A 27,744-nucleotide genomic window follows, 5' to 3' on the forward strand; every position below is an offset into this window, starting at 1 on the left:
TAAAGCGGATCTTCACTAGAAAACGAGGTCTGCTAAATAAATCTGAGCCTCCTCCCCCTTTCTAAATCACAAACTGTATAATAGTACCACCAAAGTGTACTTGTGGGGGTAAAGGTTAAACATATCCTTTACCCCCAGTCTCTGCCCATGGCACTTATGCAAGGATATCAAAATGCTTGCAAGAAGCTGCTCCAGCACTGCGAATTCCCCTGGCATACTGTCAATCAACTTCTGGGTCACATCCTGACTGATGGAAGCAACATCTTGCAAGATTTGGGGTACGTATTGCGTCACCAACAATCTTGCAGCAAAGATTGTGAAGTCACTACTCCCCCCCCCCCCGCTGAAGATGGTTAGGTATTTATTATTCTATCACTGATTATTAGACCACATTTTAGACAAAGGTAGAGGGGGACCTGATCTAATGAGTGAAGCTTGCATCCTTTTGCAAGGTCCACTTTAATCCAAATCAAGGAATGGCGTCTGCTACTGAAAATGGACTCTGCATCTCTGTGTAATTTTCCACATTTGAATTTTGTTTCTACTCAAATTTCTGGATTTCCATTCCCTACTGTTAATTTTTTTTTATGTCTAGCCCTCCCCATATACCCTTTTTTTTGGTCTAGACCTGGGGTCTCCGAACTTTCTAAAAAAAAAAAAAAAAATACTTAATGTGATTGTAGCCGTATTAGTGCAATTGTGACAGAGAAAATTGAGTACTGTCCGTGAAACTTTTTTTATTTGCACTAACATACAATTTTTCAGGACAAGCTTTCGGGGTATGTCCCCTTCTTCAAGGTCCAAGCAGTACTGATTTACAATTTTTTTTTTTTTTGTAAATTTTTATTTATTAACAGTTTTATCAACACACACAGTACAACACACATATACCAACCCCCCCCCCCCCCCCCCCCTTAATCCCCTGTGCAGCCTTCCGACCAATACTAAATCACATTCCATATTTCCAACTATAACAAATATTACATGTCTAAGACATCCATAACAGTACCATCCAACCCGCATACAAAAAAATATCATACTCATATCACTCCCCCGCCCAGCATAGCAAACCTAAAATCAAAAACCCCAGCCCCAACACAATGGATTAATTCACAGTACCATTAGCATCTAGCCAACATTGCCACACTTTCTCAAATTTTTTAGGGCATCCCCTGCTCAAGTAAGTAGCTTTATACATTGGTAGTGATTTGTTAATTATACTTTTCCAGAATGACACCGTGGGTGGCTCTGGACTCTTCCAACACAACAGAATAGCCTTACGGGCATAGAACAAAGAAAGAGAAATCATAATTCTTTGTGCCCTTCTGGGCGCCAACTCCTCCACCAGCCCGAGTAAACAGATCGCTACCGTAACAGGAATCGGCACCGAAAGCACCATCTGTATAGTGTGTGTCACCCCCTTCCAGAATACCTGTATCTGCCGGCACCGCCAGAACACATGGTCGAAGTCAGCATGATTGTCCGGGCAGCGCCAGCACACCGCCGCATCTGTGCCATATATCCCAGCTATCCTTGCCGGGGTATAGTACACCCTGTGTAAAAGCTTAAATTGAATGAGCCTATCTCTGGCTGATACCAGCGTCTTAAATGGGTAATCCCACATATCATCCCAATCCTCCCCCCCGAAATCCGTAACCAATGCACTCCATGTGTCTCTACACTTTGTAAGCATTTTTGGCCTTTCCATAAACAGTTCTTTATAAACTGCAGAGAGGGGTTTTATCAGGTCCTCCCTTCGCAGCATGCTCTCCAGGGGAGACACACCCAGTTCCAAAGCATCAGAACCAAACTGAGTAAGGAAGGCGTGCCTCAACTGGAGGTAGCGAAAGAAATACCAATTAGGGAGGGTATATTTTTCTCTCAGTTGATCAAACGTGTACAGCCTTGTCCCCCCCACTATATGTTTCAATTGTTTGATGCCGACTCTGGCCCAAATTACTGGATCCGGAATCGCACCAAAATGAGACAGTCTGGGATTAAACCAGAGAGCGGTGTCCTGTGACCAGCTCCCTGCCTCTGTTTTCATCAAAGCCTGTGCCTTATCCCACGCGCGTACTGTCATTCGCATGGAGGCGGTCAAGGGTGAGGCAGTCTGTGGGCCCCTATAGCCTAGATAAGACAAACTCTCATAAGACCCTAGACGGGCTGCCTCCAATACCGTCGCTGAGTCCCCAGCGTCCTTCGTCAACCAGCGCCTAACAATCACCATCTGTCCCGCTATAAAATATTAAAAAAGATCAGGTAGCGCCAATCCGCCCTGACCCCAGGGTTCCTGTAAAGTACGCAAACTTATCCTGGGATGTCCAGCGGCCCATAAAAAGGAGTTAAAAAGACTATTAACCCGTCGAAAAAAAGAACAGGGAATCCAAATCGGAGTGTTCCGCAAAAGGTAGAGAAAAACCGGCAGGATTTTCATTTTAAGTAGGTTAACCCTACCAATCAGAGACAGCGGCAGATGTTTCCATGCCTCCAGTTGTACTTTGACCCTGGTCAATAATGGTAGAAGATTAAGAGACATAAAGTCCCCCACTCGGGGTGATATATGTATCCCCAAATACTTAAACTCCTCCACCCAAGCTATGGGGACCCTGCTGGATGCAAGAGCCCTGGCACCCGAGTCAATAGCCATCACCGTGGACTTCTCCCAGTTAACTCGGAGTCCGGAGAACGTGGCAAATTTGTCAAGCACCCCGAACACCGCTTCCAATGACGGCCCTGCATCACGCAAAAAAAGAAGAATGTCGTCCGCGTAAAGTGCAATGCATTCCCGGATGCCCCCTACCTCCAACGCCCCCACTTCGGATGACCTCCTCAATGCTATGGCCAAGGGCTCTATCGCGAGTGCAAATAAAAATGGGGACAGCGGGCACCCTTGGCGCGTGCCCCTACCCACAGGAAACTGAGAGGAAACTGAGGTGCCTATCTTTATGGCCGCTTGAGGGTTACTGTATAGTAAGGAGATCCAAGTCATGAAGACGTCCCCAAAGCCCATGTGTCGTAGAACTGCCAACATATACTGCCAGTCCACAGAATCAAAGGCCTTGGCCATGTCCAGAGACACCACCACCCTAGTACCCACCCTATCGTGTTCCATCTGCAAATGAGCAAACAGTCTGCGAAGATTTGTGTCAGTAGATTTTTGCGGTATGAAACCCGTCTGATCTATGTCAACCAAGGTGGTAATGACCTGGGAGAGTCTGCTAGCCAAAACCTTTGTCAAGATTTTTAGGTCCTGGTTCAACAGCGCTATGGGTCTATAGGATGAACAGGACAAAACATCCTTGCCCGGCTTCGGAAGAAGAATCACCTGCGCTTCAGCTAAGGAATCAGGGAGGCATCGGTGCTTGAGACAGTAAGAGAACAGGGTTCTAAGCCTAGGAACTAAGTCCTCCATATGCAGCCTATACCATTCAATACTGAAACCATCAGGCCCAGGAGATTTGTGAGGGGGGAAAGCCCTTATAGCTGCCTCAATTTCTTTTTCGTTTATGTCAGCCTCCAACGCCTCCCTATCCCCCGCCGACAGCACAGGGATTTCAAGGGATGTCAACAGTGCATCCAATTCTTGGGAATCATAGACCGGAATAGGAGCATGCAGTGTCTTGTAATATTCCACAAACGTGTCCATAATATCAGTAGGGTTAGTGAGTACATCCCCCCTAGCATTCCCAATACAGGGTATATTGGTTTGTATTCTCTGTTCTGCCACCAACATTGCCAGTAGTTTACCATTTTTATCCCCTTGCTCAAAAAGGGATTCTGCAGATTTTGTTCTAGAGGTATGTGTCAAGTCAGCGAAATGGAGTGCGAGTGTGCGCCTGGCCTCCAACAAGGCCTCATACGTGACATCAGACTGGTCGTTGGCGTGAGCCCGTGCACAAACCCTTTCCCTATCCTGCAGCTCCTGCTCTTTCTGATTATGGGACCTGCGTGCCTGCTTAATGGCTGAAATATAATGGCCTCGCATACATGCCTTAAAAGCATCCCACACCACTGTGGGAGCAGCAGACCCTACATTATCATTCCAATAGTTAGCATAATGTGGGGCCAGCTGGGATGATACCTCCTCCACCTCTAACCAGCCCGGATTCAATCTCCATGCCCCTCCTCTAAAAACCGAAGGAGGAAGAATGTGTACCGAAAGTGGCGTGTGATCTGAGATGCCCCCTGCCAAATATTTGGCTCCACCCACCAACTGCAACATGGATGCATTAGCAAAAGCCAAATCGATTCTGGAGGAGGATCTATGCGTTTTGGACAAATGAGAATAGCATCTAGTGGAGGGGTTCGTCCACCGCCATAATTCTGTGAGGGAGGCCGTAGCCGCCCACGCAGAAAGGTCAACCGATGCCACCCTAGACGTATTAGAGGAATCCAACGCTGCAGAGAGTATGGCATTAAAATCCCCTGCTATAAGAAGTGGAAGATGTAGGTATGGTGCCAATTTGCCTAATAGATACTGATTTACAAATTTTTAAGCAGAATTCTTGTTTTTACATTCTGCTTAAAAATTTGTAAATCAGTACTGCTTGGACCTTGAAGAAGGGGACATACCCCGAAAGCTTGTCCTGAAAAATTGTATGTTAGTGCAAATAAAAAAAGTATAAATTTTCTCTAAAAAAAAAAAAAAAAGACTTACCTGTCCTTCACACTTTAGGGGCTAGCCTGTGGCCAGTGGGAGTAGAAAATATCCTGGTGTCAATGGGAGGCATAGTACCTAATCATTGGTGTTAGTGGAAGGAATAGTGCCCCATCTTTGGTGTCAATAGGAGCAATAGAATAGCAAGAACTATGGCCCAACTGTTGTCGACAGTGGGGAAAAGAATGCCCCAAAAGGGCTGCATCTGGCCCAAAGTCTGCAGTTTGGAGACCCCTGATCTAGACCAGGGGTCTCCAAACTTTCTAGACAAAAGGGCCAGTTTACTGTACTTCAGGGGGGCCAGACTGTGGCCAGTAGGGGTAGATTTGTCCTGGTGTCAGTGGGAGTAAACTACTATCTTTGATAGTAGGAGGAGGAATATTGCCTGGGGTAGAATTTTGAGTGGAAATTCTTAACCAAATAATGTTCTAAGAAAGTTAATTTTTTCTAATCATTAGTGGATCAAACCAAAATTAGTTTGACCGCAGTGACAATAAAATTCGAAGGAGCAAGATAGAAAATTTTTCTCTATTGAACAAATTTCCAACATGGTATGTCGTTTTTGTTGTCCATCCACTCAAAATCAAGTGTTAAAAGCAAACAAAATCTTTCAAATGAAGTTTGGATATTCTGGGAATTTTCATTTTTTCTATGACCAGTTTCAGTCCTCCTGCTAGCTCGAGGTCACGTCTGCATGTTCTTGACCTCTGTGATATACTGCCCTCCTCTAACTTATTCACACCCTTCATGTATATAAAGGTTTAAGTCATGCCCCCCTCTTACCTCAGGGAACTTGTCCAATTTCTCAAGTTTACCTGCTTAATAGGTATTTTTACATCCAATAGATCTATATGGAAGGAACTATGGTTGTCATACAGGCTGGCCTTCAAACAGATCACCTTTGTTCAGCATTACAAGGTGGACGGGAAGTTTACATGTTTGTGCATTCCTTTCGACGTACAGGAAGTGACAAGGACACTGCATGTCTGGCAAGAGAAATATTTTCTGTACTTCTTAAAAATGTCCCCAAGCTAAATAAAGACATGCCATGACATCCAAGGACTGGAATCCTGCACTGTAACTGGGTTTTTATACTCAACGTAAAGTCTTCTTCCTGGAGTCCATTAAAGGGACACAGAAAATCGTATTTCTTTTCTGTACATCACGGGATACAGAGCACCATTTTAATTATTGAATGGGTTATAGGCCACCTTCAAGTGATAGACACTGGCATAATTAAAGACAGGAAGTCCCACTCCCTATATAACCCCTCCCATCCTGAGAGTACCTCAGTTTTTTTTTCGCCAGTGTCTAAAGGTGTTGGTCACGGTTAAGTTTGTGCTAAGAAAGCTCCTTGGATGGTCCTGACTGGGTCAAAGGAGCTGCGCAATTGGATCCATTCAAAAAAGCCAATGATAAAAGGCTAAAGTGGATGTTACCCAAGCCTCCATACGGAAGAACAAGGTTTTGGCTGTAACGTTTCTCTTAAGGAGAGATGGGCTCTGGGATCCAGCACCTTGGTCACATTCCTATACCACAGGTTGCCTGGCAGAGCGCTATACAGGTCCAAGGCAGTGGACCCTACATTCAAAGGGGACTCCATCCTTGAAGCTCTGGTAAGACTCCAACCCGCCGTGATGGATAGATTGGGTCTCTGATATTCCAGCAGGTACCCTGTGGTGGGAATGGCAAGGTAAAGAAGATCCTGGGATAAATTCCTATGGACTTATTTTTATTGAGTAGATGGTGTCTGCCTGTTTGATTTTGTCAACCACTACAGGGTGTAAATAACATACCTAGTGTTGTAACATTCCATGCTGCTCCTTGGATAGTTGTGTCATGCAGTACTTATGGCTGCTTTTTTTCTCCTGTTTTCAGCCGCCTTGAGAGGGAACAGAGGTCAGGTCTCCAGAGGCTCATCTCCCCTCCCTCCCCCCAGGTTTCCCAATGTTAGAGCCTCACACGCGTTCCCTCCTCCATATGTTTTTATTGTGAGGATGTCATGAGTGGGGCGGGACTCGGCGTCACCAGCATGCACGTTTTCTCACAGCACAGGTGCGGACCAGCGGCTCCTTCATGAGCTTAAACTTTGTGAATAGAGTGGTGGCTGAAGTAGAGAGACACTTTTTCTATGGGCATGTAAGAGCTGGCTGTTGGATACAGGCTTATTCAGACACATCTACTCTGCTTTGTGCTTAGGACTATTTATTCCCAAAGCAAAGGGACAAAAACAGGGAGGCGCGCAAAAGCGCAGCGGTCAGGTTCTAAATATCCTAGTCTTGCCTCCAGTTTCTTCCTCCCCTGAAAGTCCTGAAACAGCGAACCAACCTGAGCCATTGTAGCTACCTTCAATACTCCAGCCTTTGCATACGTCACTAAAGATGATTTGGCCATAGTCCTGGCTGGTTTGGAGGGGAAGATAGCTAGTTTGTTCGCCTCCTGGTATCCCAGACGTGGACCTATTGGCCTCCAGGTACAACAAAAAGTTGGACAATTTAGTGTCAAGAACAAGGGATCCACTTGCTTGTGGAACAGATGCCTTAATAACTCATTGGGATCAATGCGTTTCCTCCAGTCCATATGCTTCTGCGTCCTCTACGCAGACTAAAGTGGGAGCGGAAGCTAATAATCCTAGTTGCTCCAGCTTGGCCCAGGAGAACATGGTATGCAGAGATCATGAGACTGGCAGTAGAGGATCCTTGGACTCTTTCATCCCGCCCAGATTAGCTTTCACAAGGGCCTATATTCCATCCTGCCTTACAAACGCTAAATTTGAAGGCTTGACTGTTGAAGCCCTCATTCTAGGGCATCAGGGGCTTTCAGGCCAAGTAGTAACTACCCTGATTAATGCAAGAAAACTGGCTTCTAGAGACATCTATTATAGGGTCTGGAAGGCCTATGTCTCTTAGTGGAAGAACAGGGGTTGGCATTCTCACAGGTATGTCATAAATAGAATTCTCAACTTCCTACAATCAGGAGTAGAGATGAAATTAGCCTTGAGTACTATCAAAGGTCAAATCTCTGCCTTGCATGTTTTTCCAAAAATGTCTAGCTTCACATTCCTTAGTTCGGACCTTTATACAGGGAGTATTGCATATAAATCCACTGATTAAATCTCCTCTGTGCCTGTGGGATTTTAATCTGGTTTTGTTCGTCCTTCGGGAGTCTCCATTTGAGCAAATATGTGATGCTCCATTGGTCCCTGTGACGAGGAAGTTAGCATTTTTGGTTGTGGCAACCTACGCAAGAAGGGTTTCAGAGTTGACTGCTTTTTCTTGTAAAGGGCCATACTTGATCGTTTATAAGGATAAAGTGGTCTTACGTCCTCGCTCATTCTTTCTACCCAAGGTAGTATCCCATTTTCATTTCAATCAGGGCATTTCTTTACCTTCATTTTTTCCAGAACTATGTTCTGCCGAAGAAAACTTACTACACTCCCTTGATGTAGTAAGAGCAGTTCATTTCTATCTGGAAGCAACTGCTCAGATACGGGAAAACTGCCATCTTGTTTCTATTGCCAGAAGGCCCCAGAAAAGGGCAGGCAGCGTCAAATTCAACCATTTCTAGGTTGATTAGTCAGGTCATCGTTCAGGCCTACGATTTAAAAGGGAAAGTTCCTCCTTTTCATCCTACAGTGCACTCCAATAGGACAGTTAGTGCTTCTTGGGGAATGCATCATCAAGCCTTCATGGCACAGGTTTGCAAGGCCACAACATGGTCATCGGTACATACATTCACAAAATTCTATCAAGTGGATGTAGGTCAGCAAGAGGATGCCGCCTTTGGGCGCAGTGTTCTGCAGGCAGCAGTATAGGTCCTCATGTCTGACAGCAGTCTGCATTTGTTTTTTGTGTCTCCCTCCCTGCATTGCTTTGGGAAATCCCATTCAGTAATTTCTATGGTGCTCCATGTCCCGTGAAAAGAAAATAGGATTTTTAGAACATCTTACCTGTAAAATCCTTTTCTTGGAAGTACATCACGGGACACAGAGGTCCCTCCCCTCTTTTTTTGGGGATAAATGTATATTGCTTTGCTACAAAAACTGAGGTACTCCTGGGATGGGAGGGGTTTTATAGGGAGTGGGACTTCTGGTCTTTAATTATGCCAGTGTACATTACCTGAAGGTGGCCTATAACCCATTCAGTAATTAATATGGTGCTGTGTCCCGTGATGTACTTCCAAGAAAAATCCTATTATTGGTGGGTTACACTGCTGCCTACGTGAAGCCTAAAAAAAAACAAAAAAAAAAAAAAAACACTATTGGCCATCCAAGGATCCTGCCCCCTATGCCCAGCAAGCAATACCAGAGAATGATAAACAGAGTGGCGGCACCTGCGTCTCATAAGACTTTACAGGGAATACAGAAAATCCTGTGTTTTTTCTTTCTCTTTGAGGGATGCAAGATATCTTGTACTGTCAGGATGTGCAAAAGCGGTCCAACTGAGGGGTGAGCAACAGCAAACAACTGATAACAGGTTCCACATGAACAAAATTGGTGACTGCATGCAGCTTAAGAGCCACCCCCCACACTTGCCTTTCCCTAACCTGTAGGAAAATGACAAGTTCAGGTGGTAATAGCACATGGTCTAAGCCTGTTGTCAGAAAACAGGAAAACTTACAATAGTGGAGGAAATAGAGCATGAAGGAACACGTACACACAGAAACATAGAACATACAATGGGTCAATTTGAACCAAACAGAAGATGGAACAGAAATGGCAATCTTCCAACAGTCAGACTCACAGCCTAAGCATGAGTAACACCGAGAAGGAACACTTTTCTGAGGACCGGCATCGGAAAAAAGAAATGAAACAACGTCCTGGTAAGGGAAGACTGAAGTCGTGGCTAGAGAAGACTTCTGGAAAAACTGCCAGGACAGATATCCTCTTTGTAAGATTACTATCCAGGAGAAAATCCTGAGAGAGGCTCAGAGGCAAGTCCAAAGCATGAACAGCGGTCCCTGCAACCTTTTTAAGCCTAGTACACACGGACCAAATATCGGGCAGCATTGACCGGTTCAATAGAAAGCAGCCAACATTCGGCCTGTGTGTACGGCACCCGGGCCAGCTTCTGTCTAAGGGGCATGATTGAAATAAAGGTCTGCTGATCGGCAGCGAAGAGCGTTGACCGGGGTGTTCTGGCGGGGGCGCGCCCCCCTGTCAGAAGACAATAGCTTAGCGAGGAAGATTGCGGATCTAACGTTGCAGTTAGTGCAGCAGCTGCTCCAGAGCTCCTCAGTTTTTTTTTTCGTTCAGCTCACTGGGTTGAAGGGAAAAAATTATAAGTTTGTACCAGGTATTAGGTCCCTTTCACACTGTTGGAATCCACAAGCGGATTCTGCCCGCTCAGCAGAGGATCCCTTCAATGATCCTCGTTGAGCAGCCAGATGACAGGTATGTGTTCGCTCCGCTGATGCGGAATGGACACAGCCTGCTGTCCATCATGGGCTTCTCTAACATCCATTGCATCAGTTCTTTATTGGCTACATATCAGGATACAACGGTAACACTCTTAAGGAGTTTCGACTGAAACCTTACTGATTCTGTGAGTAAGGCTTTGGCCGAAATCTGTTACTGCTGTATTCTGCCACGTAGCTAAGAATTGATGCCGTGGGTGTTCATTATATTAGAGGGTTATTGCTACATTCCAAAAGGCACTTGGGCCAGAGCACAGGTTTGTAGTCTTCCAGGTAATTTGTGGTAGAGCATGTTTGCTCTGTCGCATCAAGTTATAAAATACTCGTTAAAAAATAAAAAATCTTCGAGTCAGATACGACCAAGTGAATTCTCTTTTGTTTGGTAGGCAAATAAAAAAATACTTCACAATTAAACATAAATTGAATTTATTCTAAAGCAAAACTCAGGATTTTTTTCTTCTTATTTTCTTTTTTAGCAAATTCTATCACATACATGTTAATGCAACAAAAAAAGAAAAAAAAAAAAAAGAAAATATCTGTACAATTGCCATGATACACGGGAAAGTGAAACAATCAAGATATAAATACAGAGATGTAACATGACAATAAAAAAAAAAAAAAAAAAATCCATGCACATTAACCCAAGTATCCATCAATTCCTGTTTATGTATGCATTGCTAACCTTCCCCCCATCATGGCATAACGGGGACCCCACAGATGCCGTATCCTACCTGTTTGCACTTGCAGGGTCCATAAATAATAGAGGTCATTGTCGATGCTACTAAGCTCATTACAGAAGAGATAGATAGAACTAGCTACGTGTTGGATTAGGCTGTTAGTAAATTGGATAGACGTGGATTTTGCCTGACAGTTTTGCAATCCTTAGGAGCTACAGCATCTCTCTTTGGCAGGTTGGGCTTCTAGACCATATACACTTTTTACTTAGGCTTGGCAAAAAAAAAATATATATATATATATCTTGATTACATATGATGTGTTTTCAATCAGGTGGAAGCTCCTAGAAAGCTACTTCTTGCAATGACCCTTTTTGTGTGTCTGCCGCTTTGTGTATAGAAGGAAAAAAAAAAAACCCTTGTAGAGCAATTCATAAACTTGTGCCATCCCCCAACTCTTGACAAGTATTGGACTTTGAGTCCGCCATGAAACAAGCACCTAGTTCCATACTTAAAGACAATTGTCACAAAATCCTATGGCTCCCCCCAGTGTATGCTGTAGAGATTACCAATCTCCTGCCGGTCCGGGACCAGGGGTGGTCAGGAGGGGCAGCTGCCCCAGGCGCAGTTGAAGCAAGGAATTGAAACGGGGATGGTACAACCATTCTACGGCAGGTATTAACAGTGGGGGAGCGCAGTTCTGGATCCTCGCCAACTTTGTCCCGGTACTAATCTGTAAATCTTGCGGTTCTGTTACAGCGGTGGCAACGCTCAGCAGAGACAGTCGTCCACGCCCTTCTGGAGTGGAACGCATTCCTCACGGAAAAGCCCACAAAAAAAAAAATCATACAGACAGAGCTTAGCCCTTTCAGCCACTCATAGCAAAGCAGTCTATTTACATTGACATTAAATAGGACATAAATAAATCGGATATCAAAAGGGACTGTTTGTGGAAACGGCGTTGAATGGATCGGGAGGGCATGGTGAGATTATAGGATGGGTGTGTTGGTAGCACCGGAGTACAACTTGTAGATGCTATGACCAGATCTGGGATCGTGGCTCTGGTTCGAACGATGGTTCTGAAATCAGATTGTAGTCACAGTTGGTTCTGTCTCATGTCACTCGAAAATAAAAAGGAATTTTTGTAAAGAGGACGACTAACAATTTTCCATTCTTCGAGACCGTGGCTTTGGGAAGTAAAAAAAAGAAAAAAAAAAAAAAAGAAGAAAAACACAAAACAATGCAATAAGCAAGTCTGTCATAAATGTAACAATGTGTGCAAAAGGATAAAATTCCGTACACCTAAAATGTCACTGGTTTTCCCAACGAGTTCAATGGCAGCACTTTGCCCGCGTATCATTGGTGATACACATGAGCAAAATACCGAAAACTGCGTTTAAATATTTAAACCTTCACACTGAAAAAGGAGCCATGTAAATTATTCCGAATTTTCCATATATATATATATATATATATATATATATATATATATATATATATATATATATATATAATCTGTTGCCAACGTCTGGTGTGCAATTATCAATGCAGGCGTGCAAGTCGACACCAAGTTTAAAAAAAAAAACAAAAAACTGATCAAAAGCATTTTAAAAATACATGACAGTCCCATCATCTGAATACAGGAAGTATTATCAAAATAAAACATGTACATGTTACAAGGAATCCGTGTGAGTAACGACCGCACTGTGCATAGAGTTTGATGCATCTCACTGGGAGGACACAGCATGCTCGGAAATGGAAGAGAGGAAAAAAAATATATATATATATAAAATAAAAAAAAATCTGGAGATTTAAATAACAACATCTTGTCCACTCGCTGAATGTGAAACAGTTTTAATGGATGTAGCTAAACACTGTGTAGCCAGGTCCCTCCTAAAGGGGATTTTACCAGCAGCTGTAAAATTAGTTTGCTGAATATTTACAACATAAAACAGCAAAACAGAGAAAAAGGAAAAAAAAAATAAACAGAATTTAGAGTGCAATATTAGGCCGCCTGCAAATTCTAAAGCCAATGTGTTTCCAAATGCTAATTGTACGGCTTTCATATAGGAGAATTTTTTTGCTTTACCAACTGAGACACAATTTCCCTCTACATTCAATTCCAAAAAAAAAAAAAAAAAAAAAAGAAGAACACAAAGAAAAACAATTCACATACATTTCTTTTAAATAAAATACTGATTGCAACAAATATTGGGAGGTGCAGTTGCAGAAAGGCATGAGGCACTGCTGTTTCGCTTCTTCACCCCGCAGCTCCGGATGAGGGGCAGTTTTTTTTTTTTTTTTTTTTGTTTTTTCTTTTTAATTTATTTTTGTTTTAGGAAATCCTAGCAAATGGACAAGAGAAACACCATTATCTTGACTAATAGAACCCCTTCAGCTCTGGAGCTCTCTGGAAGCCTCGTCGGCTACCTCCAGTGATGAAGTTGTTGTTTATATTAGTGTTAATATGTAATGGCCCGCCACTGGAAACATCCTCTTCCGGCGTGGAAGGTGCGGGCGCGCGCTCTGCTGACGTTCTATTAAAGCCGCCCAAGGAACACGACTCGCCCATTAACTGTGCGTGGAGACATCCGAGGAAGAGCTGCTGTTGCTGTTCGTCGTCTGGGCTCTTTTTATGTACAAATTTAGAAGCTTCATCTGAAAAGGAAAAATAAAAAATAAAAAAATAAAATAAAATCAAGACAAAGGATTTTCTAAACTAAAATAATTCAGTACTGGATTCACTAATATAAAGTGAATGGATTGCTACAGTAAGCTAGGGCTGAAACTAATCGATTAATCGACAACCAATCGATTATGAAATTAATCGATTACTATTTTCATAATCGATTAATCGGCCAGTAACATAATGAGCTAAAACGACCCCAATTTAGCAAATAATCGCTACTGTAAATATTACTTTCACAGTTCTACAGTAAAAAATGAACCCCTTACAGTAGTGATTATCTGCTTTTTTTGTTCTATAAAGGGCTCATTTTATTTTTTATTTTTTTTATTATGTTACGCACTATGGTTCATTTACATGGTTTCCTATGGGACACGTTCACATCTATGCTTTTTTTTTTTTTTCAGCCGTTGTGTATTTGGAAACGGTCAGGGACTTTTTTTTTTAACGCAAAACAGTACTTTTTTTGGTTCAATATACTTCAACGGAGAAGCTGCAGAAATGCATGTAATGAGTTTTTGCAATTTGTGATTTTTAATCTACCCGAAAAAAATTGGGCAAAAAAAAATATAAAAAAAAAAATGCAAAAACGCAAATCGAAGCAAAATCACATGCGCAAAAATCAAAAAACGCACAGCAAAAAGCACTGCAGAAACAGATCAAATGCTAACTGCATAGGTGTGTATCGAGCCCTATGCTGGCCACATGGATCGAAAACCACATACACTGTCTGAAAATTCCTTTGACCAAGAAGTTTTCTATTATTTCCAAAGTTTCCCGTTACTGTGGTTGAAAATGAACATCAATTTGACCCACTAATGATTAGAAAATCCAATAAACGTTCTTAAATATATATTTTTTTTAAGACATTGTTTTGTTTTGTTTTTAAATAAAAAAATTTGATCTCGGAGTCTGATATTTACCAGATTCACCCTTTAATAGTATATACCCTAACAGTATATACAGTATCTCTCTCCTTTAACAGTATAGACAGTATATCTCCTCTAATAGTATATACAGTATATCTCTTCTGTTATTCTCAGCGTGGATTAGATATTTTGCTCCCTAACCATATAGTTGGTTATTTATATTTACCACTGCATCGAGATATTTAAGAATAAATTGCCTTTTTTTTAACTTTATGTAATAACAAAATTATACACCACACTTTTTTTTTTTTAAGGTTATTAACCGATTAATCAATTCAATGAAACAATAAATCGGCCAACTAATCGATTATGAAAATAATTGTTAGTTGCAGCCCTACAGTAAGCCCTCTCACTAAACAGTTGCTGGTTAAAGCAGAACTCTACCCAAAAGGGGAAGAAGTTTCACTTTGAGGCCCCCAACCCACCTCCGAGGGGGTTACCTTGCGGGCGCGCTCCCGAGTCCAGCATTCTGCGTCCTTAGAGGCCGAATGCAGGACTAGCCCCCCCCCCCCCGGCGCTTGAGTCATTGGATTTAATTGACAGCAGCAGGTGCCAATGGCTGCGCTATCTATCCAATCAAGAGCCGAGAACCCCGGGCAGAGAGAGAGCGCGTCCCTGTGCTGAAAGCCATTGGCCCTGTGCGTTGAAAGACGGTTTCCGGACAACGCACATAAACAATCTGTATCTTTCTAGATCATGTACCGGGAGGCTAAGGCCCCTTTTCACACGGACGGCTGTTCTGCCGCAGTTTAGCATGTTTATTTTTTTCTGTAAAATTAAAGACTCCAGGCACAGCGATCAGCTGCATTTGTACAGTGCAATTACCTGCGTTTATGTGCGTTTCTGTGCAGTTGCGTTCAGTTGCAGTTATCTAATATAGTCGTTCCCATAGTAACCCTTTTTTTTTCATTTATTTTTTTGGTCCATTGATTCCCTTCTCACGCTGCTATCCGCAGTTGACACAAAAGACTGATTACCTGCGGTTATGTGCATATAGCTGCGCTACATCACACCTGGACGCATTCAATTCTATTTTTTCTATTCGCAACGAACTGCATGTAACGAAATCGCAGCTAAACGCTGTGTGTGAATGGGGCCATAGGAAAGCATTGTGTGCTTTTAGCTGCGGTAGAAAACTACAAAATCCGCAGCTAAAAGCACAATTCTATCCGTCCGTGTGAAAGAGGCCTTATGGGACCAACACGTTTCACCCAGAGCCCATATACTGAACACGACTGCCAAAGCTAATCTGCTTTATCAGATAAGTTCATTTCTGAAGGATAGGACACACCTAATAACTCTTCTGTATTTGTAGCAGTCATGAATGGTCATACAATCACACACATAAAGGCCAATTCTTCTTACCTTGCTGCCTGTAAGCTGCGCAAGATACGGTTTCAGCTCTTCTCCAATGACAGAATAAATCGCTACAAGACAGAAGACGCTTGCTTTGCGGACGCTGCTCTCCGTATTATCATAGCCCTGGAGAGAGAAAACAATGGCGGTAAAACTGAGACCAGAAAAGGATTGGCAGACTGTACGCTCTTCAGATGTTTGCACTGTCCTACATGGGAAGAATACCGCTCAAATCTTTGTAGACCCTCACACACACAGCCAGCTATATTCAACTATGGAGGGAAATCAACATGAACTACCCAGAGTTTAGTGGCTTTTGAACAGTCTTGGATACTCCTATAGTGAGACCTCCGTCACCATAATACCCAATTGTTCCTGCCACCTGGAAGATTGGGGTGTCACTGCCCATCTTTGTTCTCCTTATGTTCCATTCTCGTCAATATAAAAAAGTAAATGGGGGAAAAAAAAAAAAAAAAAAATCTAACTAGGAAGAATGAACCCAACATTACATACACAGCAGGTGCACAGACCCCCGGAACTCAGCATTGGGATGGTGCGAACCACGCAAACCTAGGAACGTGGCAAAAAGATGGTGGGAACCCCTTATTAGTGGCACAACAGGTCTGCAGACCCGGGAACTCAGCTCAGGGGTGGTGGGAACCCCTCATAATGGGCACAGCAGGTGTACAGACCCGGGAACTCAGCACAGGGATGGTGAGAACTCCTCATAATGGGCACAGCAGGTGTACAGACCCGGGAACTCAGCACAGGGATGGTGAGAACTCCTCATAATGGGTACAGCAGGTGTACAGACCTGGGAACTCAGCACAGGGATGGCGGGAACCCCTCATAATGGACACAGCAGGTGTACAGACCGGGGAACTCGGCACCGGGCAGCACAGTGGTGTAGTGGTAAGCACTTTCACCTAGCAGCAATAGGGTTGCTGGTTCAAATCCCGACCACGACACTATCTGCCTGGAGTTGGCATGTTCTCCCTGTGCCTGCGTGGGTTTCCTCCGGGTACTCCGGTTTCCTCCCACACTCCAAAGACATGCTGGTAGGTTAATTAGACCTCGTCTAAAAAAAAAAAAAAAAAACTTGACCTTAATATGTATGTATGTGTATGTCAATGTTGTATGTGTTTGTAAGCGTGTCGGGACCTTACGGGGTAAAGGACCACGCAAAGCCGCAGATGGACTCTGGTGGCAAGAAAACACCCTGAGGCAATTCAGTTCCCGGCATAGGTAGCGCTATACAAGTCACTCACTCATTCAGGGATGGTGAAAACCCCTCATAATGGGCACAGCGGGTGTACAGAGCTCGATCATCAGCAAAGGTATGGTGGGAATTCAGCACAGAGATCTTAGCAATAGTACCTGAGAGATTTAAGGAACTGTCAAGCTGGTTTAACATTATCAACCAACTATAACCATATTTTGGGTGGATTAAGAATTTGGGCATTGTAATGAGCGACAATATAACGTGTTTGATGATCACCAGATTGTAACCTGTAACACAGAAGTGTCAGACTTCATTCATATGCTCATTAACATACAAGTAGCAAAAATGGTTCTATAATACCCGTACATTTTCCTATATTTGGGATTTACTCCTAAATACGTTGAACATAAAGAGTTAATTTGCTTCCATGTACAATAGAAAGTCATTAACCACGGAGGGGACGTTCCCCATTTACTGAGACAATTACACCTTTTCAGGCAACACTTCTTGTTCAGCCTGCCCGGAGCCCTTAGTGACTTGAAGAGGAAATTCTACAAATCTCACCATGCCACTCACTCAACGTCTCTCTGGCACCTTTCATCTGAACAGGTCAGGCCGCATTACTGACCAAACACCACCACCCCCCTTGTGGGAAACAGCAGCCCCTCTCTCCATCTCTAACCAATACTCTAAGTAAGAACAGGGACGCCTATAATGGGACAGGCGTGGCATCAAAAACCCAAACGCCTCCACAATGTGCTCCTCCTGTACATCCTGTTATGAATGGGAAATGTCCTGGCTTAACCCCACTTGCCTACTGGGCACATTTTACCCTCTTCCTGAGGGGGTGGAAAAGCAGACGTTCCACCTACACTTTTGTCAGCCTCTTTTTTCCATACATTTGGGAATTCCATCTTGATGTGTCCGTCTGTGATCCACATTCATATTCCTAGGAGGATGGCAGCCGGAGTGGATTAAACTTTCAGACCTTCCAATAACCGCCTGCCGACGGCCTCGCGCCGATATATACGTCGGCAAAAGGGCTCGTGCAGGCAAACTAACGTACCTGTATGTTGCCCTTTAAGAGGCAGACCACGGCAAGCTCCACAAGTTAGGTCGCGGGTCCCACGGACTCGATCGCCGCAGGGATACCCGTTATACCCGATACTCGATCGCCTCACGGAAGGGAAGAACGGGAAAATGATAATGTAAACAAGCATCTCCCCGTTCTGCCTAGTGACAGTGTCACTGATCTCTGCTCCCCTGTGATCGGGAGCAGAGATCAGCGACGTGTCACATGTAGCCACCCCCCCCCCCCCACAGTTAGAATCACTCCCCAGGACACACTTAACCCCTACACTGCCCCATAGTGGTTAACCCACTTCACTGCCAGTGTCATTTACACAGGAATCAGTGCATTTGTATAGCACTGATTGCTGTATTAATGCCAATAGTCCCAAAAATGTGTCAAAAATGTCCAATGTTGCAGTCACGATAAAAATCGATGATCGACGCTTTTATTAGTAAAAAATAAAATAAAAAAATATTAATAAAAATGATATAAAACTATCCCATATTTTGTAAATGCTATAACTTTTGCGCAAACCAATCGCTTATTGCGATTTTTTTTTTATTTTTACCAAAAAATATGTAGAAGAATACGTATCGGCCTAAATTGAGGAAAAAAAATGTTTTTATATATTTTTGGGGATCTTTATTATAGCAAAATGTAAAAAAATCGTTTTTTTTTTTTTTCAAAATTGTTGCTTTTTTTGTTTAAATAAGAAAAACCACAGGGGTGATCAAATACCACCAAAAGAAAGCTCTATTTGTGGGGGGGGGAAGGACGCCAAATTTTGTTTGGGAGCCACGTCGCACGACCGCGCAATTGTCAGTTAAAGCAACGCAGTGCCGAATCGCAAAAAGTGCTCTGGTCTTTGGCCAGCAAAATGGGTCCGGGGCTTACGTGGTTAATTTTGGAGGTCGATGGTGACGGTGGGCTGCTCTCCTATGAGATTGGCCAATGAGAGTTTTTGATTTCTACTCTTATCAGCTCAATGGTGGCGGGAAGGTTTTCATTTCCATCTTGGGTGTTTAATCCTGGACTTTTATGGACTATGCTTTTTTATTTATTTTATTTTTTTTACTTTTTGCTATAATAAATAAAAAAAATAAAAAAATAACTAAATTTCTTCATCAGTTTAGGCCAATATGTATTCTACATATTTTTGTTTTTTTAATCAAAAATAAAAGCAATAAGCGTATATTGGTTGGTTTGCGCAAAAGTTACATAGGGTCTACAAGCTATGGGATAGTTTTATTGAATTTTATTTATTTATTTTTTTACTAATAAATTAGTAATGGTTTTGATCAGAGATTATTTTTTTTAGCATAACTGCGATATTGCGACGGACAGATTAGACACTTTTGACACTTTTTTGGGACCATTGACATTTATACAGCAATCAGTGCTATAAAAATGCACTAATTACTGTATATATGTCACTGGCAGGGAAGGGAGTTTACACTAGGGGGGTGACCAAGGGGTTAATTGTGTGCCCTGGGAGGTGTTTCTTACTGTGGGGGGAGGGCACTGACTGGGAGAGCAGAGAGAGAGAGAGATCGCTGTTCCTGATCACTAGGAACAGATGATCACTCTGCACTCCCCTGTCAGAACGGGGATCTGTTTGTTTACATTGACAGATCCCCGTTCTGGCTCTCTGTGGAGAAATCGCGGGTGGCCCGGCCGACATCGCAGCTGCCAGCCATGTGCATCAGCTCCCCCGCCATGTAACGGGCACGCGCCTGCTATAGCTGTTATAAGGGACCAACGTACAGCTACAGTGATTTCCGTAAACAACCCAACCTGCCGCAGTATAATGACAGCGGCTGGTCAACGAGGGGTTTAAAAAAAAAAAAAAAGTAATCGAAATACTTGGAGCGCCACTCTAAAGTGCTAAACTCTCTGCTCCGGTGATTCACATGCATTATGGGCGCGGGCGATACTCATCCAAAACCATCTCGCATTAACACTGAAGGAGCGCCGCACTCCCGACAGAACCAACTCAAGAAATAGTAAGGAACGGCTTTGGCGCCTCCCCAGCCACTTCTGGTGATGCGTTTTGCCCCGGGGTAGGGCAAAACACGTCACGGGAAGTGGCTGAGAAGGCGCAGAAGCCGTTCCTTACTATTTCTTGAGTTGGCGCTGTCGGGAGTGCGGCGCTCCAGCATTGTTTACACAAACAAAAAGTCATAGTACTGTTGATATTTTAGATTAAATGGATGTAAAAATAAATAGTTTAGTCCAACTTTAACAGCCCCGGCTGGCTCAGGACTGGACTGTCTGGCTCCTAAATTTCCCATGATTCCCCTCTGTATCCTCCACTCTAAATACAATTTACAGTCTCTCATCGGGTCCACTAAACACGGGGTGGGAGAATTCTCCAGGATAGGAATGGGTGGGATAAGCATCACCAACAGCCTGATATATACAGGGGAACAATCCGAATTACCTGTAACAATCCGGGAATAATGTCTTGCAAGATCTGATGCAACGACTCCTTGGAAATCCTCTCAATGACTTTAGTTTGCATCTTGATAGCAGCCAGATTGATGGGATAATCGGCAGTCTGGATGATGGGACAGAGGACTTTGATGCATTGCTCGGGGTGTATGGAGCTAGCTAGGGTGGAGGCCGCTTCTTCTGCAGCTCTGACAACCTGAAATAAAAAAAATGCCAGCCATTATTGTACTGTAAGAATTAGATGAACCTCACTTCTTTAGGAAGCTGAGTTGGGATAAAAAAATTTTTTTTTAAAGTTAATGAACCTTAAAGTGTTTGTAAACCTGAGACATGAAATATTAACAAAGCATATCCCCTCTACAGTGTGTTCTTGTCTCAGTTCAGAGCACCGAGTGTCATTTCTGTCTACTGCCTCGTTCCTCTGCCATCAGCATGAGTCACTTCTGACACCAAGAGAAAAATGGTGACAGGGGGAGGGAGCTCCAGCAGATTGACAGCCTCAGCTCTGCACCTGTGTGCAAGGGGGTGTGTCCCTTCTCTCCAATCGGCTCTCCTCACTGATGTAACGTCAGCTCTCCGCCCCCTGCTTTTCAGAGCTGAGAAAACCTGTGTAAATTCTGCACTTTGAATGGAAGTAGGGGGAAAAGACGGCTGTAGTTACACAGGTACAACTTACGTAGGAGGATTTGTTTCATCTCTGTCTCAACTGAGGCCAGTCACTTCTCTGGGTATATGGAAAGGTTTACAAACTTTTAAAATGATACTTTATTCTGGTACTACATACATCACTAATGCCTGATAAATACCATCTAATTTGACCAATCCTTGGGGCATGTGCGTTTTCACTGCGGTTTTGCTTCAGGTCAGTGTGAAAGTAGCCTAATTGATATATATTTTTTTTTTAATGATGTGGGTTTAGTGACACTAAGCTGCAACAGGCAGCTAGAAGGGGTGTTTACTTGCTGCAGTTGTGATGCTTTGCGTCAAAATTCACCCTGCAGTCTGTTGGCTCAGGAAACTGGTAAGGACGAGCTTCTAGGCCTTTTGGCTAAGATCAAGTGTAGCATCTGTTCTTATCAGTTGCCAAGAGGAGGCGCTGTGTTACTGCCCCGACTATGGTGGAGGTTGAAGTGGTGGCTATGCAAATCCTCTGGAGTAATGGTACCTAGAAGGTTAGTATCAGTAGCAACCAAAACCGGGGTGCCCATATGTCATTGGGTGGCCAGTAGTAAGTTCTACCAAAGGCCGGGTCCCAGAAGAATGCCTGTGGCGTATCTGCCCCTGGAGCGGCAGTCCAGGAGTGCCGTAATCTCACTGAGTGAGGGTCACTTTGAGTTATGGTAACTAGGTCACTGCACCATCACACTTTTTTCACACCTGCCTCTTGGGCCGGGCCTTTTGGCTGGGACTAGAGACATTTTTATTCCCGGCCATTGTACTACACAACAGCGCTTAAGCCTTGTACACACGGTCGGAGAATCCGTCGGAATGTGTCTTATCGGACCGTGTTGTCGGATAATCCGACTGTGTGTGGTATGCATCGGACTGATTCCGTCGGACCCAATTTTCCAACTTGTTGGAAATATTTCCCGACCAACTGGTTCGATCGGACATACTCCCATCATGTGTAGAGAATTTTGATCGGACAAAGTGCCACGCATGCTCAGATCAAATTCCTACATCAAAGCTATTGGCTACTAGCCTGAACGTAGTCCCGTCGTAACGAAATTACGTCATCACGTTCTGAATGATCGGATGTTTTGACAACTTAGTCCGACCGTGTGTATGCAACAGTTTTGGACAAGATCCGACGGATTTGGTTTTCGAAATCTCCGACCGTGTGTACAGGGACTTGGACTTTTCTCCACTTCCCCTTTTTCCCACCTTTATGCTGTTTGTCGTGTCTGTCACTTTTTTTTTTGTTGTTGTTGGGTTTGTACACTTTGTTTCACGTTTGATTAGTAGGGTGGAGGTCCTCTGGGCTGCCCTGAACATCTTGGGATGGGGTGGACTTGGCCTTCAGGCTTGGTCCGCCCTCTCTCATGGGGTCTTCGGAGGAGCCCCACCTAGTACTTGGAGTGGTCTGTTTCGGCAGGAAAGGGTTCTGGTTTTGGCCAGATGGACCATGTGAAGTACCTCAGTCCCCGTCTGGAGCCCAACGCCCCGGGGGATCAGGGCAAAGGTCCCTTCTGTTCGGAAGAGGACCATATGCACACCTTGTGCACTTTTTGGTGTGCAATTTTTTGCACCAGTTTTTGCAGTGTGTTCTCACACCACGGGTTTAACAAAAAAAAAAAAAAAAAAAAAAAAAAAAAAAAAACACGGTAAGGGCGAGCAGTTTTCTATCATCTGAACTTTGTGGTCCAAGTTTCTATATTCCTCTGAGTTTATCCCTCAGGCAGAAGGTGACTCTGATGCAAACACTTCATAGCCTGGTTGGAGTGTTTCTTATTCTTTTTTTCCTTATTTTGCATATATGCACATTTAGCAAACCCTTTGAGAAATCGCTACGTAACTCTTTCACACCCATTTGTGAAAATATGTGATCCCTACAGCATACTCTGTTCCATTAAAAAATGTATTTTTTTTTTAGTACACTTCCTGATTTCTCAATACTTTTGGTTACTTTAGGACGCCCATTAGGAGAACTTTGTTGCTCTTTATAAGTGTCATGTTTCTCAATGTTTCACATACCTATTGACTCTTGACCTGCTTTATGACCGCGTCTTATTATGAGATCATACTTTTTTAGATGTTCTACTGTGCACGATACCTCTTCTCTGTCTCCATGTATGCATGACTGTATTGGTTATTTTCTTAATAAAATAAGATTCAACTAAAAATCACCCAGCATACGCCGATCGGTGGGCGGTAAGACCCATTTGGGTGAATAGAGAAGCAAATGTTTCACAACCCTGTGCAATGCATGCAGTTGTGGCGCGTTTGCAAAAATGGGTTTAAAACAGGTGTTGAGGCATCCCGCTGCCTGTCAATCTCCCCTAAAAGGCGTTCTGAATGCAGATTGCTCTTCAGAGGATTGGTAGATTAAACACTTAAAGAGGAAGTGAAGGCAAAAAAAAAAAAAAAAACACACACCCTGTAAGGCAAAGGCATAATGAGCTAGTATGCATAGCATACTAGCTCATTATGAATAACTTACATGAGAACGAAGCCCCCGAAGCGGTCCTCTGTCTTCCTCTTCGCCGCTGCCATGTATCCCGGAGCGACTTCTGGGTCGCGCTGTGATTCGCCGGAGCCGCGATGATGTCACTCCCACGCATGCGCGCGGGAGCCGACACTCGCGGCATGTCGCCGCGATCTGCGACCTGCCCAGTGCGCCACTGTCTACGGCGCATGCGCCGTAGACAGCGGTGGCTGTCTTCGGGTAAATATCTCCTAAACCGTATAGGTTTAGGAGATATTTCTTGGACCTACAGGTAAGCCTTAATCTAGGCTTACCTGTAGGTCAAAGTGGTTTGTAAGGGTTTACAACCACTTTAAAGGCTTAGGAGGCGCCAGCGTAAAGGGATTTCAGATGCTGCGACTGACTGCCACATGATCAGAAAGTTGCTGCCGTTTACCAATTTGCAGACACTGCTTCTTGCAAAATCGGGAGCTTTCAGTTAGCCACCGGTAACTGTTTGGGGAACGTGCTCTCGGCACAGCCGTGTCTGCAAACTGGTATGCAATTAGGTGGCCTCTCCGCACCAAGGCCCAGCCCGCCAAGAGGTAACATGTTTGCATACCGTCGGTGCCTAGGGGTTAAGATGCACACCTAAATCTACCCTAAGTTTTGGTTTGGAAAAGGTTGATGGAGATCGGTCAGGGATGAAAGCAGAACAGCCATGTATGAACTGAATGACCAGTGACGGAAGCTTGGTGCATCCATCCTTTCTGTGAAATGCCAAACCTTCATAATAATAATGTCACAGCGGTACACGGAAACAGCATCACCCGGGGCGTCAGACTTGGCTGGAAACGCTGGCAAGCAGAACAGAGGTTCCTCCACCCACAGACTCTGCTGACGTAGCCTAAACGGGTCAGCTAAGGATCTCTGTGATGGTAATTGTTGCATGCCCCATAGCTGATTAACCACTTGCTGACCGGCTCACGCACATTTACGTCGGCAAAGTGGTTTGTTACCGCAAAAACGATGTACTCGTGTAAATAACATGCCACGTGCGAGGCCAAGGGCAGGAGCCGTGGATGAAATCTCTCCTACTTACTAAACAGTAGAATGAACAATGGGACTGAACAATGATCTCCCAGACAATAAGTATCCTCTTCAAAAGTGCCATGTTCTCTTTAAATCTATTTGCAATCATTTTCAAAAGGGCAGATGTGGGAAGATAGCTGAACCGTGGCCAGGCCTCACCCCAGAAAAGTTTGCCAATTACTATCCTAGGTAACTCTGAACCAGGAAACAGACGAAAAGGACGCAATGTGCTGAAGCTATTTAATGACACTTGCTAGGACACTCCGATCTGATTCCAGAGAAATCAATGCACAATGGTGAATCACAGACAGCAAACCCAGCATGGTCATTTCCGGAGAAAGATACCTACCAAAAACCTGCCGGGCCGGCAATTCAACAGTGTCGAGCCAGAAAAGACAAATCCAGGCATTGTGACCCTGTACAAGGGTATGCCAGTGCAAAAAAAAAAAAAATGCATCTGCACATTTAATGTTTTATGCCTTTTTCTATATATATATATATATATATATATATATATATATATATATATATATATATATATATATATATATATATATATATATATATATATTTTCATATATATATATATATATATATATATATATATACACACACACACACATACACATATATATATATATATATATATATATATCTCTGAAACAACTAATCTATTATGAAAATAGCTGTCAACTATTTTCATAATTGATTAAACAGCCTGCCAATTAGTTGGCCTGCATACAGAACAAATTATTTGTTTATATAATCAGGAAATACAGTACAGCACACATACAGCTCAGTACACCGTCCATACATGTCAGTAAGTGCCTGAGAACTTGTGAGTGTGAATGTGTGAGAAGCAATGCCTCATGGGACACGTAGTCCTGGGCAGGAAGTGAGTGGTTCTAAAAGGCAGAAGTTTTTTTTTAACCTTGCTATAAGGGGTTCTCTATACTATACTTTGCAAGTTGCTATTGGGGCACTTTGAAGGCAGGAGGAGCCAGAAACATTGGTGGGGGACCCCCAGAAGAGGAGAATCAGGAATCTCTTTCTTCCATTCATACCTCACCATCATGGGCAAGACCAAAGAGCTGTCAAAGGACATCAGGGAGACAATTGTAGACCTACACAAGGCTGGAATGGACTACAAGACCATCAGCAAGAAGCTCGGTGAGAAGGAGACAACTGTTGGAGTGATTATTCGCAAATGAAAGAAATACAAAATAACCACCAATTGCCCTCGGTCTGGAGTTCCATGCAATAGTTTGTCTCATGGGGTAAGGATGATGAGAAAAGTGAAGGATCAGCCCAGAACTACACGGGAGGACCAGGTTCAGTAGCTCTCATGATTGGCTGGCAACCATTCAAGGGTATTCCCTATATTGCAGGGACAGGGAATCCTTATGGGTAGAGTTACAAAGGGAGGAAACCAAGAAGAAAGTAATACTGGGAAGTATGCTATAGGCCAGGGATATGCAATTAGCGGACCTCCAGCTGTTGCAGAACTACAAGTCCCATGAGGCATAGCTAGACTCTGTCAGCCACAAGCATGACACCCAGAGGCAGAGGCATGATGGGACTTGTAGTTTTGCAACAGCTGGAGGTCCGTTAATTGCATATCCCTGCTATAGGCCCCCTAATCTGAGGGAGGAGGGGGAGACTAATCTCCTATCACAGTTTGGAATGGCGGCAAGGATGGGAAGTGTCATCATAATGGGGGTTTTTATTTATCCAGACATAGACTGGGCGGAAGGAACTGCGCATTCATCTAAGGCTCGCCATTTCCTAAATGTCTTGAAAGGACAATTTCATGAGTCAGATGTTAAATGCACCAACAAGAAACAATGTGTTACTAGACCTACTGATTACCAACAATACAGACTTGATCGCGGATGAAGAAATACGGGGCAACTTAGGAAACAGCGATCACAGGTCACTTCGCTTCAGCATAAATCACACAAATAGGAAACATAAGGAGAATACAAAGACACTGAATTTCAAAAGAACCAACTTCCAGAAACTACGCTCCTTGCTAGAAGATACTAAATGGGATAAAATCCTAGGAACAAAAAACACAGGAGTAAAAATATGTGCGCTTTAGGAGCATATTAAATCAGGGTATTAGCCAGTACATCCAAAAGGGTAATGCATTTAAAAGAGCTAATAAAAGCTCTGGGTGGCTTAACGCCAACATAAAAATTCATATAAAAGCAAAGGAAGGCCTTCAAAAATACAAGGCTGAGGGATGATCATCAGCAGCATTCCAACTGTACTAAAAATGCAATAAGAAATGTAAGGGTGTAATCAGGGCAGCTAATATAGAACACGAAATGTACATAGTGGAGGAGAGTAAGAAAAATCCCAAGAAATTCTTTAGGTACATAAACAGTAAAAGACTGAGGGCAGATCATATTGGCCCCATAAAGAATGATGAAGGCATTCTAGGTACAATGGATGGTGAGATGGCGAAGGTTGTGAATGTATTCTTCTCCTCAGTCTTCACGAGGGAAACAGGAGGCTTCACTAACCAAAATTGCAATGTTTATCCTCATCGGATGTCACAGGAAGCACCCTCATGGTTAACAGAGGACAAAATCAGAAACAGACTTGAACTTATCATAAATAAGTCACCAGGACAAGATGGCTTGCACCTGAGGGTCCTTAAGGAACTCAGCCAAGTAATTGCCAGATCGTTTTTCCTAATATTTACCAAGTCTACTGACTGGTATCCTACCAGCTAATTGGTGCTACATTGGCTTTTCTCCAATCTTTAAAAAAAGGACCAAGATATATCCCTGGGGACTACAGACCAGTTAGCCTAACATCAATAGTATGCAAGTTCTTGGAAGGGATAAGGGACTATATACAAGATTTTAGTAATGAAAACGATATCATTAGCAGTAATCAGCATGGATTCATGAAAAATCGTTCTTGCCAAACAAATCTATTAACCTTCTATTGAGGAGGTGAGCTGCCATGTAGATAAAGGAAGGCCCGTGGATGTGGTGTATCTGGATTTTGCCAAGGCATTTGACACAGTTCCTGACAAACGTTTGCTATACA

The 27,744-nt window shown here is 43.4% G+C and overlaps 1 protein-coding gene and 1 pseudogene across 24 annotated transcripts in view; one reads left to right on the forward strand and one right to left on the reverse strand.

Moving 5' to 3' along the window:
• Positions 1–12,587: 12,587 nt before the first annotated feature.
• CLASP1 (cytoplasmic linker associated protein 1) overlaps positions 12,588–27,744 on the reverse strand; it is a 233,225-nt gene continuing 218,068 nt past the window's right edge. For all 24 annotated transcript variants that reach the window (XM_077449691.1, XM_077449692.1, XM_077449696.1 and 21 more), the window contains 3 exons: positions 20,455–20,661; positions 15,730–15,846; positions 12,588–13,407 (listed from right to left, as the gene is read on the reverse strand). In XM_077449691.1, the coding sequence (XP_077305817.1) occupies positions 13,321–13,407; positions 15,730–15,846; positions 20,455–20,661 (411 nt within the window). In that variant the 3' untranslated portion in view covers positions 12,588–13,320. The remainder of the gene's footprint in view (positions 13,408–15,729; positions 15,847–20,454; positions 20,662–27,744) is intronic.
• Positions 21,494–21,617, forward strand: LOC143925818 (U2 spliceosomal RNA; annotated as a pseudogene).

Source organism: Lithobates pipiens, unplaced genomic scaffold (genome assembly GCF_037356315.1).
Source record: "Lithobates pipiens isolate NorthernLeopardFrog02 unplaced genomic scaffold, aLitPip1_a1.2 Scaffold_22, whole genome shotgun sequence".
NCBI classification, from domain to species: Eukaryota; Metazoa; Chordata; class Amphibia; order Anura; family Ranidae; genus Lithobates; species Lithobates pipiens.